This window comes from Hemiscyllium ocellatum, chromosome 19 (genome assembly GCF_020745735.1).
Source record: "Hemiscyllium ocellatum isolate sHemOce1 chromosome 19, sHemOce1.pat.X.cur, whole genome shotgun sequence".
NCBI classification, from domain to species: domain Eukaryota; kingdom Metazoa; phylum Chordata; class Chondrichthyes; order Orectolobiformes; family Hemiscylliidae; genus Hemiscyllium; species Hemiscyllium ocellatum.
The window spans coordinates 26,786,201-26,808,639 of record NC_083419.1 but is presented as its reverse complement, the minus strand read 5'-3'; the positions used below and the strand labels follow the sequence as shown (position 1 = coordinate 26,808,639).

Sequence of the window (22,439 nt, the reverse complement as noted above, 5' to 3'; positions counted from 1 at the left end):
GACCGAAGTGTCTGTTTCCATGCTGTACATCTCTATGACTCTATGAGGGGCATGGATAGGATAAATAGACAAGGTCTTTTCCCTGGGCTGGGGGAGTCCAGAACTAGAGGGCATAGTTTTAGGGTGAGAAGGGAAAGATATAAAAGAGACCCGAGGTGCAACTTTTTAACACAGAGGGTGGTGCGTGTATGGAATGTGCTGACAGAGGAAGTGGTAGATGCTATTACAATTGCCACATTTAAAAGGCATCTGGATGAGTATATGAATAGAAATGATTTGGAGGAATAAGGGCCGGGTGCTGGCAGGTGGGAATAGATTGGGTTGGGATGTCTGGTCAACATGGACGAGTTGGACTGAAGGGTCTGTTTCTGTGCTGTACATCTCAATGTCTCTATGACTCTTTAATTATGAACATGAACCATTATTTATAGGCAGCAGAACAGGAGAAAAACAAAATCAGCAGTTCATTCCCATAATGAAACCTAAATGCTGGCATCATAACCAAATCCATAATGATGTACAGCTCTCATCTTCAACAACTTGGTGTCAATAAGGTCCTGTCTGACTTGGAGTGACCGATGCAGCTCAGCTCTGTCATGCGCAAGGAGGACTTGCTTCTCCTCAATGTCCTCGTCCTCCTCTATTATTCTCCCAGTTCCTTCACATTGCCTCATGGGCGGCATGGTGGCTCAGTGGTTAGCATTGCTGTCTCACAGCACCAAGGACCCGCATTCGATTCCCACCTCGGGTGACTATCTGTTTGGAATTTGCACATTCTCCTTGTGTCTGCGTGGCTTTCCTCTGGGTGCTCCAGTTTCCTCCCACAATCCAAAGATGTGCAGATCAGGTGAATTGGCCATGCTAAATTGCTCATTGTGTTCAGGGATGTGCAGGTTAGGTGCATTAGTCTGGGGTAGATGTAGAGTAGTTGGGTAATGGGTCTGGATGGGTTACTCTTTGGAGGGTCAGTGTGGACTTGTTGGGCCAAAGGGCCTGTTTCTATACTGTAGGGATTCTATAATAGACTAGAAGTCCACTCCAAGCAGTAGAACCTGGGAATAGAGGGATAATGAAAATGTGCATAAGATTAGTTCAGAATGGCATTATGGTCGGCATAGATATAGGGGGCCTATTTCTGTGCTGTACTGTTCTATGTTCAGTAGACCAAGGGTCTGGCCAAAATATGGGTGGAATTTATCTGCACAGCACATTGCAGTGAGTAAGGTTCTCCAGTCTAATCATTTACCACCCTGTTCTTGTTTTTTAAAATTATATATTTATTGTTTTGAATTTTTTTTTCGCCCAGCAAGTTGTTTGTGTTATTTTCATACTTGAAACTTCTTTAAAAAGTCATATTTAACATAATGTCAAACCTTATCATTCCAAAATTTATTCATCTGCCCTGTCAATGAGAAAAAAACCCAAATTGATGGGGCTCTTCATGCAGTGAAGACTTTGTTTTAACACCAGGTTATTGTCCAACAGGTTTATTTGGAAGCACTAGCTTTTAGAGCACTGCTCCTTCATCAGGTGGTTGTGGAGAATAAGATTGTAAGACACAGAATTGATAGCAAAAGTTTACAGTGTGATGTAACTGAAATTATACATTGAAAAAGACCTGGATTGTTTGTTAAGTCACTCATCGTTTAGAATGACCACGTTGGTTTCGGTTCTTTCATATGTAAATCGCAAAACCTTTTTTAAAAGTTACATTCTCAAGTGCACTTTAACAATCGGTGCCATGTCAGCCCAGATAAGGTATTGATAGGAGTGCTCCCCCCCAGTCGGAGAACACTTCAGCGGTGCGGGACATTCGACCTCGGACCTGTTCGTGACCGTCCTCCAAGGCAGACTTCAGGACAGGCAACAACAAAAAGTGGCCAAGCAGAGGCTGATAGCCAAGTTCGGTACCCATGGGGATGGCCTCAACCGGGACCCTGGGTTCATGTCACACTAAAGGTGATCCCATTGCACTACACACACACACACACACACACACACCCTCTCTCATACACTTACACATACACTCCGACACACACCCTCACAGACTTAAACTCCTTTACACTCACACTCACACACATACATACACCTCTCACAGACATTCATAACACCCCCCCACACACCCCAAAACACAACATCCACATGCAAACATACATATATAAGTTTATGGGGTGAATGTGTACTTGCAGAATTACATTTTACTTTGCTCAAAAACGACATGAATCCACATAAGATTCTGTAAATCCATTTTTTAGATGAGAATCAGACTGACCATTGTGGCACAGTCAACCCTACGGGGAATTAACACCTTCAATATCTTATCTGGGCCGGCATGACACTAATTGTTAAAGTGCACTTGAGAATGTAACTTTTAAAAAAAGATTTTGCAATTTACATATGAAAGAACCGAAACCAACATGCCCATTCTAAAAAGTGAGAGATTTAACAAATAAGCCGGGTTTTTTTCAATGTATAATTTCAGTTACATCACTCTGTAAACTTTGCTATAAATTCTGTGTCTTACAATCTTATTCTCCCCAATGATCTAATAAAGGAGCAGCATTCTGAAAGCTGGTGCTTCCAATTAAACCTGTTGGACTATAACCTGGTGTTGTCTGATTTTTAACTTTGTACACCCCAGTCCAACACCGGCATCTCCAAATCATGTTTTTTTTTAAATGTTTCTTTATTTTTGATTGTGGACTGAAATAGGAAAAGCATTATGAAAGTAATTGCTTCTCATTTGAAAACACAGTACTGGAACTCCGTGTGAGTTGTATTTACATTACTGATTCATTCAAGCAGCAAAGGAAGAAAGATAAAATGGCACAGGTTTGGGATTCAGTTTCCGAGTGAGATTAAGCTGGCAACAGGTTGCTGATTGGTGTGTGCAATTGCTGTCAGTTGTGGATACCAAAGGTGATCAGCCTGACAACTCTCTGATTTGTTCCTGGGCAGCTGAACAGCTTTTGAATGTGAATGCTTCAAAGAGAGATGCCTCCGAGCTGCTGGAAGAGCAAGTTGTGGCTCTACCTCTCTGCAGTAAAGGTACCTTAAGTCTGAAGAATGCCAGTTTCTTTCTTCCCCACCAGGTGCTCTAAGCTGCAGCTGTTAACCAGTAACTAAAACACTTTTCACTTATTATACCAATTGCCGTATGCTTCCTGCAAATAAATTTAAAAACCTGGAGAAAGAAGATCGAAGAATGGAACACTCACTGAATCCTGTCGGTTGGTGTTATTGAACTGTGTGTCCACAGTTTTCTTTCCCCTCCACTTATAATACTACTTTAGTTTGTCTGTGTCTGTCCATGTGTCTATTTAGAGGTTTTAAAAGAGATTATAGTTTCAACATATGGAGTTATATGCTGATAATTCATAGTTGGTTACCTGCAGTTAGAATTTATTTATTTGTAGTAAGTAATAAGTTTTTAAGTACAAAAACCTGGTCAGTGTTTTCTGTTACCCTGAATGCATCAGACTGATAAATTTAAGAGTTTGTGTATTTTGATTAAATCTTTAACTTCAGTGAATACTCCGGGATTATTGAGACTTGTGTATCAGCACACTTTTCCAAGTAGGTTGTAAGAAGAATTTGGGAAGTCTTGGTCAGGATTACAAAGAACAAAGAAAATCACAGCACAGGAACAGGCCCTTCATCCCTCCAAGCCTGCACTGATCCAGGTCCTCTATCTAAACCTGTCGCCTATTTTCTAAGGGTCTGTATCCCTCTGCTTCCTGCCCATTCATGGACCTATTCATAGATACATCTTAAATGACACGATGGTGCTCGCCTGTACCACGACTGCTGGCAACACGTTCCAGCCACTCTGGGTAAAGAACTTTCCATGCATAACTCCCTTAAACTTTTTCCCTCTGACTCCACTCCGGGAAAAAGCTTTTTGCTATCTACCTCATTCATACCTCTCATGATTTTGTAGACCCCAATCATATCCTCAGCCTCCATTTATTTAAGGAAAATAATCCTAATCTACTCAACCTCTCTTCATCGCCAATGCCCTCCATACCAGGCAACATCCTGGTGAACCTCCTCTGCACTGTCTCCTAAGCATCCACATCCTTTCAGTAATGTGGCGACCATGTATGCAGTATTCCAAATGTGGCTGAACCAAAGGATTGTTTTGAAACAAAGATGATGAGGAATTAGGTGTGGCTTCAGTAAGTTACTAAAATCAATAAAACACCAGGCTCTGCATTACAGATGAGAAATGAGACTGGAAATTGCAAAGGGTGTACTGCAGATGGCAGAATTGTCCCTGACAGTCAAAGCTGAACTTCAAAAAGCCAGGTTATTTGGATTGGCAAGCAAGTTGGGGTGAAATTGATGGCTTGAGCTTGGAAGGCAGACATAATTGAAGTATTACCACAGCATTTGAGTTTGGCAGAAAAAGAAGAAAGATTAAGTGCTGGGGGTGGTGACAGATCAGAATTAGGTCATATTCAGTTATTGTGCTGCAGTCGAAAAAGGAGATGTCAGAAGGTGACATCGCTTCTGCTGGAGAAAATCCATCACAAACTAAAGTCCATGAAGGAAGTGTTTAACTTTGTGCAGGCCTTACCAAAGGAAACATCTGTCGTTACATGATTTATATCGTTTGAGAAAATAATGAGGTAAATGAGTTAGCCAGAGGAAAGCTGGCATTGCTAATGCAGGTTAAGTTGACAGGTATAGCACGAGAAATTTATGCTAGAAATGCTTGTCAATTGCATTCTCACACTTAAAGGAAAGACAATGAGAGGATCTTCTAAGGCCACATAGGAAGTATGAGATACAGCTGGATCTACTAATGTTAGCTAGGCATTATGTGGTCATGACAGAGTCAACATTGTTAGAACAGTACCCTTATCTGTTAAACTCAAATAAGAAGCTCAGCTGGAAACAGATTCAATACATGTTGGACACTCAGTTGATTAAACCTAACAAAGGCAGATGGAGTTCATGGGCAGGGTTGCTTCCTCAAATGATAGGAGAAATTAAAGTCATAGAATACTATTCTCCCCATGGTATGGAAAGAGGACATTATGCTTATTGAGTCTCCACTGACATTTCGAAGAGCAACCCACCCAGATCCAACCTCACTACCCTATCCCCATAATTATGAGTTTTTTTAGGAATGTGTGGGTCATGGCACAGCTTTATGCATATTTTCAGCACAATAGCTGTACCTTTGACAAATTTGTTAAGAAAACAAGAAAAAGTGGAATGGTCAGTGGAAAGCTGAGCAACACTTTGAGAAACTGAAGGCAAGCTTAATGTATTAATCAGGCTTGGCTGCCCCTGCTTTTTCTAGAACTTTTAGGAAAGCAATTGATTCTAGTGACTTATGGGTAGGTGCAGTTTTGTTACAGAATGATGAGTTGGGAATAGAATACAAAGTTTTCAAAGAAACTAGTATCAGAGGAAAGAGATTTTGGGAGCATTATTGACTCTTGGAAGACCGTGAAGTGTATTTCTGACATGTTAACAAAGGAACATTAATCTACACTGACCATAAACAATTAGCATTCATCATAAAATTTTAATACTTGATATATAAGACTATTCAGGTGGCTTTTATTGTTTCAACTATTTAATGTAAATATTATTCACATTGCTGGAAGAGATAATATGATTGTAGAAGCATTGTCCCAAGTGGAAAATGATAGAATAATTTTAAAGTTTAAAAAACGTTGAATGACTGTATCAGGGAAGAAGGAAGGAAGAATGGATATAAATTGTGTTTTGTTATTTGTGTACCACACATCTTGTGATAAAACAGACTTTTTAAATGACCTTTAATCTTTTATAAGGATGGAGGTATGTAAATATCAAATCTTGAGTACAAGAACACATTGCCAAGTGGGTCATAAGCACACAAAATATTGAGTATTTGTGGAGGTCATAAGGAAGGTCTAAAGGGTGGCAAGGGCCTAGTAGCATTATTGTTGGACTGTTATTGTCTGGGGACCTGGGTTGAAATCCTACCAAAGCAGATGGTGGAATTTGAATTCAATTTAAAAAAAAATCATCTGGAATTATGAGTCTAAGGATGACTGTGAATCCAATGTTGATAGCTGGGTAAAAGCTATACTAGTGCCCTTTAGGAAACTGCCATCCTTTACCTGGCCTGGTCTACATGTGATTCCAGAACCCAGAAATATGGTTGACTCTTACTTGCCCTCTGAGCAATAAATGCTGGCCTAGCCAGTGACATTCTCATCCTGTGGATGAATTTTTAAAAAAGTTAGCAGTGCAGCAGCCTGTACAGTACAACCTCGATTATCCATATGAGATGGGTGAAGAGTATTTTGTTCAGATAACAGATCGTTGGGGTAACTGATCTGAGCGCAAACAAGCAGTAATTTATGAGTGCTGGTTATTGAACATGCCTAGGTTATCCAGCAATAGATGCCATTATGCCGTTTAATTGATAAATTGCCACTTGTTTACGATCAGATCAGTTGAGTGCTGGTTATTGAACATGCCTTGGTTGTCCAGCAATAGATGCCATTATGCCGTTTAACTGATAAATTGCCACTTGTTTATGATCAGATCAGTTGAGTGCCGGTTATCCAGCAATGTACGCTATAATGCCTTTTAAATGATAACTGAATGCTGAGTTGCCTAATGCCATTTTTACGGGACCTTGAGACCTTGTTTCGATAATCTGAAATTCAGATAATTGATGTTTGGATAATCGAGGTTGTACTGTATTTATAAACTAAAAGGTCCCCTGTATGAAATCTTGCAACAGGCAATGTTTTCCATAGTATCTCTCGGCTGCTCCTGCTGCACTTGGTAGCCTCAATATAATGCTTGGAACCTCTATCCTCACACGTTCTTTGGGGCATTCATGACTATGCCTCTTTGAAGGATAATGTTTTACAGTATGCAGTGCACGATAGATTGTGCCTCTATAATCTAGCAACCCCAAGATCAGGCATGGACTGCAGGAGTTACATAATGGGGAGATACTTTTAAACGGCACTAGTGACACTTGTTCCTGTGGCAGATTGAAGCATTTCATGTTATGTGCCTCTCTCTCCCAACCACGAACAATAAAATGAATTCATTGAAGGTTCCAACAAGTACAATCTGAGTTAATTCACATTGGAAAAATAAACACCACTATGAATAGAAGGGCTAAGTACCTCATTTGTGCTTTTAATTTCTGTATTCACAGTACATTTCAGGGTAAACTGGCAATGTACATTGTGACGTTAGAATCAAAATGGCACTTTTACAGTGGACCAAGAGTGGAACTGGAACTTACTGGACCTCAGAGCTTGTTGGATCAGAGAATGTAACCTCTATTAGAATCACTTAAGACCCTATATCCAGTCTGTGTTACAGGGTATTTCCAGATCAAACCTAGTAGTTTGAGTACTTCTTTAATACATCAGTGATAGATTCGATGATTTAGCCTACAACCTTGTCATCTTATGAGATCTCTGTTTAGTGATGTTTTCAGATATAATGTGCCATTGATTTGAGTTCAACTTTAATTCTCAAAAGCCACCTAGAGATTTGGTTTTTTAGACGAAGCATTGATAGGCTAGTGGGCTGCCTTAAAATGAAGGCAGTTAGTGAATTTTCTCTGCCTTTCTCAAGTATGGGCAATTGCGTGAAATGTGGGAACATTTGGTGAGATTGAAAAATCAACGTCGAAAACAAAAATTCCAATTTTCACTTTAAGGTTTCAACAGCAAGTTCTGCTCACAAATGACCAGCAATGACCTTATTTCCATGTATTTGTATCTCATCATTAGCTAGCCTTGCCTCATTTCTATGCAGCTTACAATTCTCCCCTCCTCTCTCAAACAACTAGATGGTGACAATTCCTGACTTGAAAGTCAGAGTGGTTACCTGGTAGTTGCTGCTGCTGTCCCAGGCCTCTGTTTTAATGTTTCTCTGTGAACATGTACTTGAATGCCCCATGGACTGCACCCTTCTCTATCCTTCGCCCACTGCAATAGGCATCAGTAAAGTACCAGCCTTACCACATTATCACAGCTGATCTCAGATTCATTCAGAATCCATTGCTCTTCAGGACTTCACCTTGAAGCTCAGGGATATGTTTGATTTGCATCCTACTACCAGGTTGTTTTGTAGGCAATGATGTAATGGGAAGGCAGTGGCCTAGTGGTATTATTACGAGACTGACAATCCAGAGAACTAGATAATGTTCTGGGGACCTGGGCTTGAATCCCACTACATTAAAGCAGATGGTGGAATCTGAATTTGATAAAATGCTGTAACTTCAGACCCACAGCAATGTGGTTGACTGGTAACTGCCCTCTGGACAATTAGGGATGGGCAAGAAAGTGCTGGATTGGCCAGTGACTTCCACATCCCATGAATGAATGAATTTGAGAAAAGAAACAGCCATCTCATGCACCTACATGCATCTTACTGATCCTTAGTGCTCACTCAGTGAGAGTCATTGAAGGGAGATGATGCCTGCAATAGTGAGGGTGGTATTCCTTGAGCATTGGTTGGATTTGTGTATGAGGTTGCAGAGTAAGATGGTGGAAAGTGCCCTTGTGTAGTGCAAGAGAGCATTGATCTTTTTCCTCCACTACTGCGACTGTGGAGATTGCACTGATTGAGGTATATGTGTGTCCAGCCTAACTTTGCTTGTTGCCTTGGCATCCCCTGGTGGTTTGGTGGATACAGGACGGTCTACCCCTTGATCACTCTGTCCAATAGGACCTCCAGGTCCCTATCCAGAAGGCAGGGAGCCAGTTTCCCTCTCTGAGACATCTTCATTTCCTAAGAGAGCAGTGGGTGAGGTGGTTCCTGACTTGCAGCATCTGAGACAGTTATACTTTAAGTATTGATGCCAGGAGCTTGTACACTGGTAGATACCGGGAGCAGTAGCAGCAGCAATTCCACCTTTCCTGCTACATGAGTGCACGAGAAGGCTACCCAGGGGGACTGGGTTGCTAGTCTGATGAAGTGTGGAAGAGAGTGTTTAAAAAAAGCCAGTGTGATCCCAGAGGGAATGTCCATCATTAAACTCCCTGAAACCATCACAGTGAAAATGGGCAAGCCCAACCCAATGTGACAGCTTCTGGAAAGCAAGCAGTGACTTGCCAACAGTAACGTATGAACTGACCATTTAAAACAATGAATCCCCTTCTATCCATGTAAGGGTTAGCAATGTATAAGGGAGAATGCATGGCCAAACAAATATGATCTGTAATCCCTAGCCCTTCAGAATTCCTGCCACTCTGTAACATTGCTGAAGAGAACCAGCAAGTCACTGTGCAAAAAAAAGACATTTCTTTCCTGAACGAATAACTTATTAGTTCTTTTTCAAAAGAAAGTGTGCATGTTCAGCAGATATACAGTAAAGAAGAGACCTTTCAGCCCATCACGTCTGCATTGATAAAGACTACTCTAGATCTATACTAACCCCACTTTCCAGCACTTGGTCAACAGCCTTGAATGATACAACATTTCAAGTGTTCATTCAAGTACTTATTAATGGTGTGTTTTCCTGTCCCAGTTATCCTTCCAGGGAATGTGTTCCTGCTTATGTCCCTGATATCCCCAGTAGTTGTCTGGTATGACATAGGGCACTTATGCTCTCAAAATGTCCTGGCAATAACATGCCTGACAACAGGTCTGCTTACAGTAGGCAAAGCCTCTTTTAAACTGAAGCATCTAAAAGCAGTGCCTGAAAACAAATTAATGTGTGCTTCTGTCAAATATGGGAGGAATAATAAGAGGAATAAAAAGCAATTCCGATGAAGAAACACATATCATTTTGTTGATATTACATAAAAATAATGTGACATGTTCAGCCCAAACACTCCTGATAAGCTAATGAGCTCATGAAAATGATTATATCTGCGAAGTATACTGCAAGGTATAGAATCACTATAATATGGAAGCAGGCCATTCAGCCCATCGAGTCCACACTGACCCTCCAAAGAGCATCTCACCCAGACCCACCCTATCCCTGTAACCCTTTATTTTCCATGACTAATCCACCTAGCCTACAAATCCCTGGACACTATGGGCAATTTAGCATGGCCAATCCACCTAACCTGCACATCTTTGGACTGTGAGAGGAAACCCACGCAGATACAGGGAGGTTGTGCAAACTTCACATAGACAGTTGACCAAGGATGGAACCAAACCCGGGTTCCTAGTACTGTGAGACAGCAATGCCAATCACTGAGCCACCGTGTCACCCATATGAGCAGATGTGAATAACTTTTGCTTTCTCGGTGGCTTGGCATACTGGATTGTCTGGTTGGAGCGCACAGAGCGATTCAAGATAGCAAAAGCATTGGCAGGACTTCTTAATTAATATGAATCATCCTGATTTAAAATAAAAGTAAGTTAAATGTTTAATTTTAATATATGAACAGGTCTGAGATTTCTATTAAGAAATCATGGAAAGAATGAAACAATGTTTTTAAAGAACTTTTGATAAAACTGTCGGATGTATTTCAGAGATTGCTTTTCCAACAAGGTGATCTCTCACTGAGTTTATCAGCGTAAACTATTACAAAGATTGCTGTTTTGGCACTGATCACTGGCAGCATCTAGACCTTTGGGGGAGAACCATTAAATTACGTCAAGACGAGTTCTTCATGGAAATCCTCACAACCCCCTTAAATTCCATCAAGTTTATCCTACCCTCCCAAATGCACATATAAATGATTTCATGCTCTAATGAGCATGTGCAAAGGTGGAGACTCATAGAGGTGAAGTTTGAATCTTTCTTTAAATGTCTGCTTCCTCTTGATTGAATTCATTCTCCTGATATATTTTGCAATGAATGAATGTATGTAGAGTATCTGAGCATGCTCCACTGCTCTGACGCCTGCTTCAGGAGACTCCATGAGATAAAGTACTGAAAATATTTTTTTCAAGATGCAGACCATCAACAATGGAACCAGATATACTGAGGTGCTCTTGATATATTCCAGCTGTAAATGAATTGACCTATGGTCAGCCAGTGCAATACACAACACAGTGCCACACACATCAGTCTTATATTGCTATTTTTTTATTAAGGCAATAGTATTGAAAACAAGTTCTGAGTAAAAGATAAGGGAAAATATATGTCACTTCACAAAAATAATTTTAATTCTGATGTTCAACGCATTGACTTATAACATCCTGTAGCTTTTCCTGATTTTGTCAGCTTAGGACAGCGTGACCCAAGCTTGAACTTTTCTTTCTCTTGCCACTGCATTTCATTGTCAAGCATTCCTGGCAGTCTCCAAATTACATGATGAGGAAACTGCTAATACCTTGCTTTTCCTGCCTGCCCTGTGCCATGCTATGCTGCTGTGGAACAGTACAATGGATTTCCTATGCTATATGGTAGAACTCCCACAGTTTAAAAACCCAACCACGTTGACTTACTCCGTTACAATCTACATCCTGCAAGAAGAAAGTTTACAAGAATAGTCATATTCATTTTAAACAAGTTCTGTGCTTTTGTAGAGAAGATCTTTACTTGTGTGTGTTTAAATAACTTGTTACTTTATTACTTTAAATGCAGGAAGATATTTGTCCCTGGAGCTTGGGCTTGTGAAGTAATAACCCCATCCATCAGCCTTCTGTAGCCTAGAGTTCAGTCTTGCCAGATGTGGCAGGATCGGTGCCTTCATCAGTTGAGCTCTGGCCCGTGGGTATAAAGGATAATGAGGCAGAGTTTATACAATACCGTTTACCGGTTGGACGGGGCCCATCATCAAAGACATGTCCCAGATGTGCACCACACTGAAATAAAACAGCAAAAGTAATTGCTTTCTTGTAACAAAAAGGATATTTTAGATTACCATTAAACTCTGCATTATTCACCACAAGGTAGTAAAGTGAAGATTACATCTAAATATTCCCTCTGATCTAACCTTTTAACCTTTAATAACAGCTATTTCTCACCCTGGTTAAAAAAGTATTCTTCTAGCAATTTGATAAGGAATTGCAAGTTCTAAAATATACACATTACTTCATTAACTCAGCAATGCACAATTTAATCACTTTGAATGATTTCAAGGAGAAAAAAAATACCTATGTGGACATGTATCAACTTTACAACAAAGTTCAGAACAAAATAATTTGAAACACCAGCATATGTCTGTCAATCTGTGCTGGAAACAGTAAAAGTCTCATTTAAAGTTTTCTGGTCTGCCCATTGCTTTTGTACACACATGGAGGCCTGTCAAACCACCACTTGCATACACATTGAAATCAGACTGTGTGCTTGTGACGGTGATTCGGAGTAGTTAAAAGGGAGGGAACCTTCCTCGTGTCCTGTCAGGTTGCTGGACCATCAGCTGATTGCCAGGGTCAATCCTCCTCCTACTACCCAGGAAACACGAATCTCCCTAAGCCCCAATATCCCTTTCCAGTTTTAAGACTCAGGGAATTTAATTGCCAATATTTATGCAAATTGAAATCTAGAGTTGCAATCCCCTGATAATTTCAGTCAAGTCCATTTATTAGATCCATTTATATTAATTGTACATGATGAATAAATTACTTCTCAATTTTGATGGAATTTATTGGTGAATATAATCTTGTGGTATAAACCTAAGTAAATTTTAAAAATTGTACTGGAGGTGCAGCATACATTTTCTTGGTTTTAAAATGAATTTCACTATTAATTTCTCCCCTTCCTCCTGAGAACATTGATCCCTTGCTGGTTTACATTCCACAATTCTATTGAACTGTTAGCTGCAAAATTTGATATAAAGAGCTTTGATGACTATTACAACAACATATCTGAACAAATCTGTTCCCGTATGTCTTCTGAGCAGGGATCACTGGATAGCTATCAAAAGTGAGATTTACTGTACCCTCTCTATACTAGGGACACGAGGATCAATTCTGATTCTTCTATTACTGCACTCAATCTTGTATAGCTTCACTACTCTATAAAGTTTGAGTAATCATAGGTGGTTTTTCTAGTCCAAGCTTCTACACTGGAATAATCCTACTTCCGATAAAATGTGATCTGTAAATTGCAGAGTAAAGAACTGGGCTCTTAAGTAAATCTATAATCAATTAAACTGAAACTGTTATAAAAACTGAACTGTCCCAGTTGAATAATACTCAGAAAAGGTCATAAGTCAAATGGCTCCAGGTTGTAGTCCAATAGGTTTATTTGAAATCACAAGCTTTCAGAGCGCTGTTCCTTCGTCACGTGGAGTCAATAGCACTCCAAAAACTTGTGATTTCAAATAAACACGTTGGAGTTTTGAGAAGATTTGTAGCTCAGGTTGAGGTTCTGGATGTAAGTTTGCTCGCTCAGCTGGAAGGTTGTTTTCAGATGTTTCGTCACCATACTAGGTAATGTCATAATTGAGTCTCTGGTGAAGCACTGGTATTACTGATCCACTTTCTATTTATGTGTTTATGTTTCCTTGGATTGGTGGTGTCACTTCCTCTGGTGATGTAATTTCCTGTTCTTTTTCTCACCCTCTGAGAGAAAAAAAACAGGAAATGATGGCACTAACCCAAGGAAACCAAAACACATAAATAGAAAGTGGGTCAGTAACACCAGTGCTTCACCGGAGGCTCACTGATGAGGTTACCTAGTATGGTGATGAAACGTCTGAAAATGAACCTTCCAGCTCAGCGAGAAAACTTACATCCAAAATGCATTGGACTTTAACCTGGTGTTGTGTAACTTCTGACCTTGTCCACCCCAATCCATCATTGGCACCTCCACATACTGAACACTCAGCAACTGTGGAAACATGGTACATGACCAGAACTATCCCAGATTAAAAATACTTGGAAACTGAAGAAACATGGTGCATGAGTGGAAGTTAAACTTACATGGCTGCAACTGATCTCAATCCTGTGCATACCATGGGAGAAGTCATCAACCGGTGTTATTGCTTTAGAATCCAACACATCATAGAAAGATGGCCAACCTGCAGGATAATTAGTTAAACATTATTAACTGCTGGATCATAAGCACTGCATTCCTGAAAAAGGATCTATCGTGATAACTTAGTAGTCAAGTATCAATAGTCAAAATGAATATTGCTTAAGGTGACATTCCAGAACTGCTTGATAAAAGCATGAAATTTTGCTTTACACGTATATGTATCATATTAGGTAGATTCCACGTTTACATTTTGTCTATGTCTCACTCTTCGCTGCCCAATATTCATGTCTCATCTTTTGAGAGATGTACCCTGTTCCCTGCCCAGTATCTCTGCCCCAGACTTGCTGCAGTACTCCAAAGAAGCTCAGTGCAAGCTGAAATAACAACACTGCATTTTGAGCTTGGGGACCCTGCACCCCTCTGGACTCAATATCAAATTCAATAACTTTAAAACTTGGACTCTGCTATGTCCTAGTCCCTACCTCATACATCAGGTCTTGTTATCACATAGTCTGCTATTACACACAACCCACTATAACAGTCCCCATTATTAGCTATTCAACCTTCAAGCAGGATTGGTATCCACTCCTTTGTCTGTCCAACGGTTCTCTCTTTTTGGGTTCGACCCCCACCTATCATTTACTCCTTATCTCCTTCACCCACCTTATCTTCTGCACATAAGTCGACATTTTCCTAGCCACCACCAGTTCTGAGGAAGGGTCACCGGAAATGAAACGTTAATTCTGATTTCTCTTCACAGATGCTGCCAGACTTACTGAGCTTTTCCAGCAATTTCTGTTTTTGTTTCTGATATATATAGCATCCACAGTTCTTTTGGTTTTTATTGCACAGTTAAGCAATCTTGTGTTAGTTTCAGATGGTATAGCATCTCGCCTATTGACTGGTTCATCTGAGCATTGTAGAGAGTAGGCTTTGGAGGTTAAAGAGGCAGCTAAGGTGTTTCTGCTCTCTGACTTTGAACTTTGCATTTGTTTCAGTGACAAAAATTAGTGGCCATCAGTTAAACTTCTCTCACTTTCACACTTGAATGACTGAAGTCAGAAGTCACATGACAGCAGGTTATAGTCGGGGCGGCACGGTGGCACAGTGGTTAGCACTGCTGCCTCACAGCGCCAGGGACCTGGGGGGTTCAATTCCCGCCTCAGGCGACTGACTGTGTGGAGTTTGCACGTTCTCCCCGTGTCTGTGTGGGTTTCCTCCGGGTGCTCCGGTTTCCTCCCACCGTCATAAAGATGTGCGGGTCAGGTGAATTGGCCATGCTAAATTGCCCGTAGTGTTAGGTAAGGGGTATATGTAGGGGTATGGGTGGGTTGCGCTTCGGCGGGTCGGTGTGGACTTGTTGGGCCGAAGGGCCTGTTTCCACACTGTAAATCTAAAAAAAAAGGTTTATTTAAAATCATAAGCTTTCAAAGTGCTGCTCCACTTGACAAAGGAGCAGCTCTCTGAAAGCTCGTGATTTTAAATTAACCTGTTGGACTATAACTTGGTGTCATGTGACTTCTAACTCCGTCCACCCCAGTCCAACACTGGCACCTCCACATCATTGAATGAATGAATAAATAAATGACTTATTGTCATGTGTATTTTGCAGTGAATAATACAGTAAAATACAGTGAAAAGCTTCAATTTGCTGGTTAGGCTTTATTGGCATCTTGCTCAAGTGACCATTGTCCAATTGCGTAGACAAGTGAGAGCAGGGAATTCAATCATGATGGCTATACCTGATACTATCCTCATGCCTGAGATCTAAACATATATAGACTTTCCAACATTAATCAGTGAGTGGCAAACAGGTGAGAACCCCGGCTGATCTTTTACTATCTGAGCCACCTGAGGGTACCAAAGCTAACAATGGGGAGGGTTGGGTTGGGGGGAAGATACATCCCTGTCAGAGATTCAGATCATCGTTTCTTCACTCTCACTGGAACCGAAATCCTGAAGCTCCCTCTCTGGTTACACTGTGGTTGTACCATCATCATACGGACTGCAGTGGTTCAAAAGGGCAAAACTTCTTAACAACAATCAGATTTGGGCAATTAAAGCAAACTTTGCCAATGATTCCCACTTGCCATGAATCATTGAAAAAAGATCAGATTACTCAGCACAAATCTGAGAATTGAAGTTCTGATTTGTTAGTCTTTGCAGCCAAGAACAGTATCAGGTAATGAGGTTTCCAAAGAGGCAAATGAAGGAGGAGCTTGCAGTTGATTTAAGAAGTGATCTGTTTACTTCACAGCGTGGAGAAGAGTGTATTATGTTTATTGTCACTCTGCCAGACAATAGGATTGTTGAGAGGACCTGCGTACTTCTGGCTGGGCCAGGATTTATTGCCCATCCCTAGCTGCCCTTGAGAAGGTGGTGGTGAGCTGCATTTTTGAATTGCTGGAGTCCATTCACAATGGATACCCACACAGTACCATTAGGAGGGGTTTCCAGAATTTTGACCAGCAACACTGAAGTAACAGCAATATATTTCCAAGTCAAAATGATGAGTGGCTTGGAGGGGAACTTGCAGGTGGTGTACAGGACATACCTAGGCAACTTTCCACATTGGTGGCTACATGCAAATGTTGTAGCTATAGTGAAAAACCTGGCTTTGGGCACAGCACATTCTGGAGCATGTATTCAGTACTTCTGCTGAACATTGTCAAGGTGCACAGCCTTTGCAGTATCCAGTGCCTTCAACCATTTTTTGATAAGTGTGGAGCAAATCAAATTGGCTGAAGACTGGCATTTGTGATGCTAGGGACTCCCAGAGGAATTAAAATCCACAAAGTGTTAGAAATTGCATGGGAATATTGAAATTGACTCCTACTCCTGGAGTACCCAATCCTGGATAACATATGTTAGATGAAAAATTTGAAGAGTTTTCACTTTTCTGTCTCAGATGCATTCTTGAATTCTTTTGGCAGCACCAGATCATCAACAAATAAGTCCTAGAGCACGCTAATTTCATCAGCATACACCCATTATTAATCCATGAGCACAACTGCCAGTTTCCAATAGCTTAACCACATCCATCTTATACTGACAGACCTTGCACATGGTAAACTGGCCACAGAGTCACAATCAGCTCAATGTCCCTTTCTTCACAACATTCCTGATGCAGGGCTTATGCCCTAAATGTTGATACTCTTGCTTCTCGGATGCTTTTCCAGCATCACACTTTTTGACTCCAGCATCTGCAGTCCTCACTGTCTCCTTTATGACAAGGTCTCTTAAAAGAGAGGTATAACACTGAGAGACACATGGGAGTCAGTGACCAACAGTTGGGACGTCTGAAGTCTGACTGTTTAGTGGGGCATTGGAAGAGGTGAAACAGAAAGTTGAGATACCAGAGAAGTGGTTACAGAGGAAGCACTTTTCAGCTCTTTGTCTTCAGCAATACCATTCCAGAGTGGAGGTCCTGAGCCAAATCATGCAATCTTTATCACAGTGTTGAATACCAAGATGCAAACCACTGTCTCACAAGATGGAAGATTGCCAGTTTGTTCATTTTCACTTGGCAAGTTGAAACATATACTTCCAACTATATTGCTTTTCATCGTGACATAATTATAGCCATTTTCAATAATAGTACTCATTGTTGAATATTGAAATTCTCATTTTCACACAATATATAACAGCTCTGTATTGTTTCCATCCTCCTCAGATTTCAGAATACTGTTTTTTTAACATGGGTACTTTTTTAAATAGATATTTTTATTGAAAATTTAACATATCTTTACAAGTTTACAAATAAAAAAAACAAGTATAAACATTGATATACAATTAAATCTTAAATAAATAATAACCAAAATCTATCAAACAGAAAAAAAGAGATACCTAGAGAAAAAAAAACTCAACTAACGACTAATCTAACCTACAACTAACCGGAGTGTATAATTAAGTCTCTTACATTATTCAGGGGGAAAAAAACGACGGATAACACAGAAATTGGGTAGTGAGATACATGCTTGGAATGTGTTGACATCGAGTCATAACAAAACCCGTATTCATGCGGGATTCCTCTCCCAAGGGGCCCCGGACCAGCCAGGTTCGCCATCTCAATAAAATAAAAGCCCTTGTTAGGATGGCCAAAATATCTGTGTTTGTGTAATTCAAGAAGGGCTGCCATATTTTATGGAATAATTCGGTCTTTTGGTGCACCATATTTGTAAGGAAGTCAAGGGGAATACATTCCATGATTATTCTGTGCCAATGTGAAAATCCAGGGGGGCCTCAGCCACCCAGTTTACCAAAATATTATTCCTTGCACAGAAAGAGAGAATAGAAATTAATCTCTTCCCGTGCATATCCAGGGAGGGTAAGTTCGAAAAGTCCAACTTAGAGTGGATCCACTCTAATTTCCGTTCCTAAGATTTCTGTCAGAGCACTTGCTACTTTAGTCCAATATTTACGGATCTTATGACAGGTCCATAAGCAATGTAGAAGAGTGCCCATCTCTATTTTACATTTGGGACACATTGGAGATGCACCTGCCATAAATTTTGCCAATCAATCCGGTGCTATATGGACCCTATGAAGTATTTCAACTGAATGGCCTGAGTTCTGTTGCAGATGGAGATTTGTCTAGCATTTCCCCAAATGTCATTCCACGTTTCTATAGAGATTTCCAGTCCCAAATCCTGATCCCATGTTTTAAGCAGATTGTCCATATCTCCCAATACTTCATCATGTAATAAATGATAAATAGTGCTGACCAAAGATACCCCCATTGGCCATAACACTCTACGTTCTCTATCTGATTTATAAAGACTATCTAATAGCGTAGTCTTCTTCTGTATGTAATCTCGAATTTGGAAGTATCAAAAGAGGTCTCCATTAGGTAATCCAAATTTCTGATGCAGCTGTTCAAAAGACATCAGGACCCCTTCTTTAAACAGATCCCCTAAACATGAGATACCCCTGGATCTCCAGAGTTTGAAAGTGGCATCTGTAAGCTCCAGGTGAAATCCCCATGCTCCCACTATCGGAGCATAGGGGGATGTTTAATGTGAGTTGCCCTCATTTTGCTGCATTATATTCCAAGCTTTAATTGTGTTCAGAATTATAGGGTTTTTACATTGATCCACAATGATTTTCCTCTTGTCTGAAAACAAGAGGTTAATAAGTGGGCATTTCACTTGAGAAACCTTGATGTCCAGCCAGATTGATTGCGGGTCAGACAAGACCCAAACGGCTATGTAGCTTAATAGGGAACTTAACTGATATTTCCTAAAATCTGGGAAATTCAGTCCTCCCCTTGTCTGTGGAAGCTGTAGCTTCTTCAGCTTAATGAGGGGCCATCAATGATTCCAGATGAAGGAACCCAGCCAGCCATATAATTTACGTAAATTATAATTTACATATAATGCCTCGGCAGCATCACCAGAAGCATTCTCATAGGGTATAGGAGACGGGGCAGGACATTCATTTTAATTAGTGCTATTCTACCTAACCAGGAAATTGGAAGGTCTAACCAGGAAATTGGCAGGCTGGAGGTCCTGCCTTATCCTTTCCAGTAAATGCACAAAGTTAGCCTTGTATAACTGATCAAATACTGGGGTATAAAAATGCCTAAATGTAAGAAACCCTCCAGGGACAACCAAAAGTAAAAGTTGGATCCGTCCAATAAGTGGGATATACTAGCAAGGCCACCCATTGGCATAGCCTCCGATTTTGAGAAATTAATTTTGTAGCCTGAAAATACACTAAATGTATTAATAACTTGGTTTAAGCAAGGCATGGACATCAAAGGATTACTGAGAAATAGAAGAACATCATCTGCATAAAGGGTAATTTTATGTTTACCTGTACCAATCCTCAGGGCCGTTATATTAGGATCAGCCCGTATTGCTTCTGCTAGTGGCTCAATTATTAGCATAAATAGCAATGGCGAAAGAGGGCATCCCTGACGGCAGCCCCTATCCACACTGAAGCTATCCGAGCCTAATCCATTGCTGATCACAACTGCTTTGGGATCATTATACAGTGTTGAGACCCATTTGGTAAACACCTTTCCAATGCCAAACCTTTCCAATGTGTCAAACAGATATGACCATTCAACCCTATCGAATGCCTTTTCTGCGTCTAATGAGACTACTACTCCTGGTATCTTTCCCTGATGGCAGGCTTGAATTACATTCAAAACCCTTCTAACATTATTGGATGATCTGCGTCCCTTAATAAACCCCATCGGATCCTTCTTTATGACGTGTGGCAATACCCTTTTTAGCTTCAATGCTAACGTTTTAGAAAGGATTTTAAAATCTACATTTAGCAAGGATATTGGACTGTATGACGCGCAATTTTCTGGGTCCTTTCCTTTTTTGAGAATAAGAGAGATATTCACCTCTTTCAGCGAAAGCGGGAGACAGTTATACATGTCCAGAAGTGGACCAGCCAATATCCCTGTAAATTCTTTATAGAATTCAGCTTGATAGCCATCTGGACCAGGTGCTTTACTGTTCTGAAGTTGCCTGATTGCGTAAAGTATTTTTTGGCTTGTTAAGGGAACATTCAGGTCCGGAAAGGTCAGGTCTTTAAAAAATGACTGCACCCTCCTATTTCTGTCTCTGCAATCCTGCGATTTATATAAATCGAAATAAAATTTTCTAAAGATTGCTTTAATCCTTTTATGATCATGAGTCAGAATACCCGTACTTTCCTTGATAGATGTGATAGTTTGAGGGGCCTTTTTTCTCTCTGCGAGAAATGTTAAGTATCTACCAGGTTTATCGCCAAATTCATATAACCTTTGTTTTGCAAATAATATTTCCCTCTTAGCTGTTTGGGTAAGCGTGGTGTTTAGAGCTGTCCTAAGGGCCGTAATCCTTTGTAATTTGATAATAGAAGGTCTGTCAGTGTATGCTGTTTCAGCCGCTTTTAAGCGAGCTTCGAGCAGACGCTGTTGTTCTCCCTTTAATTTTTTCTGGGTCGCTGAGCATGAAATGATCAAACCTCGTGCGTAAGCTTTGATGGTCTCCCACATCATTGATGGGTTGCTAGCCGTACCTGAATTAATTTCTAAAAAAGTTTTAAATTCTTGAGAGAAGTACTTTACAAATTTACTATCTTTCATCAGCAAGGGATCCATACGCCAATGCTGGGGGGATGTCTCATTGTTCCTCACCTTGATTTCCATATATACAGCAGCGTGATCAGAAATTGTTATACTGCCTATTTTACAGGATGATATGGAATTTTAAAAAATCGAGGGGGCAAAAAACATATCGATTCTGGTATGACATTTATGTAGATTGGAGTAAAAAGACAAATCTCTGCTCTGTGGATGGAGGCATTTCCATACATCTACTAGTCCTAATTTTTTGTTCAAATCCACCAATTGTCTAGATCTAGGAGATACTCCTGCAGTACTCTTGGGAATCCTATCTATTTCCAGATCCATAATACAATTAAAGTCTCCCCCTATAATTGTATGATGAGCACCGAGAACCATCAATTTTGAGAAGGCTTCCATTATAAATTTAAAAGGGTGTGCCGGGGGACAATACAGATTTAAGATCCCATATCCCTCTCCACTTATAAGGGCTTTAATCAGAATATATCGTCCAGATTTGTCTTTTATCTGATTTAGGATTTTGAAAGGGAAATTCTTCCGAATAAGGTTAACAATTCCCCTACTTTTGGAGCTGAAGGAAGAAAAGAAGGCCTGATCAAATCCACCTTGTTGTAATTTCAAGTGTTCTTTATCCAATAAGTGTGTCTCCTGTAGGAGAGCTATATCAAGCCTTTCTTTCTTGAAGTTTGATAATATTTTCTTCCTTTTGACTGGTGAATTACTCCCCTTGGCATTCCAGGTGCACCATTTAACCAACTGATTAACCATAATCGTCTGGGCAGATACGAGACTCCTCGGGAGAAGAAGCTCTATCTAAAACATCCCGAGCATAGAGTATATAAAATTCACAAAAATAAAGGCTCTTTAATACACTCGCATCAAGATGATAAAAAAACTATTTCTAAATAAAAAAAATATAAAATGTATTTAAATGGAGATTTTCCCCCTTGTTCCCAGGGGGCATCACTTCCCTTCCAAACGCCATCAAATACTCTCCCAACCAGTGCCCCACCCTTGACCCAGGCACCCCACGATAGGATGAAGAAAATTCAAATACACTACAGTTCACAGTGAACACCGTACCCCTTCCCTCCTCTCCCCCCCACACCAACACCTGGATATATTTGGTAATGTTAATACATATATAACTATAAAATTACAGTCTCAAAAAGTAATAATTAAATATAGTAATACAAAATAACAGGGGAAAACAACCTCATTCCTAAAGACAGAGATAAAATAGGATAAGGTAACCACCTCCTCCAAACTACATTAACTAGACTCCCCGGCCTATATATAAATAAAAAAATGGGGGTGGGGGGGAGAAAATCGCTAAGTAGAGAACCCCCCCAAAGATAATATTAAACAGTAAGGTAATGAAAGGGATTAATATAAAAAAAAGGCAGGGTGTAAACCAGGGTGGAAGGAGAGCAAAACAACATCAATTAACTCTTACAATTTATCTAAGAGAGTCCAAAGATTCCTTGG

At 40.3% G+C, this 22,439-nt stretch overlaps 1 protein-coding gene across 4 annotated transcripts in view; it reads right to left on the bottom strand.

The window, feature by feature from the left end:
• Positions 1-11,010: 11,010 nt before the first annotated feature.
• The window catches only part of msrb3 (methionine sulfoxide reductase B3), a 136,761-nt gene continuing 125,332 nt past the window's right edge, over positions 11,011-22,439 (bottom strand). For all 4 annotated transcript variants that reach the window (XM_060839315.1, XM_060839314.1, XM_060839313.1 and 1 more), the window contains 2 exons: positions 13,813-13,910; positions 11,011-11,748 (listed from right to left, as the gene is read on the bottom strand). In XM_060839315.1, the coding sequence (XP_060695298.1) occupies positions 11,593-11,748; positions 13,813-13,910 (254 nt within the window). In that variant the 3' untranslated portion in view covers positions 11,011-11,592. The remainder of the gene's footprint in view (positions 11,749-13,812; positions 13,911-22,439) is intronic.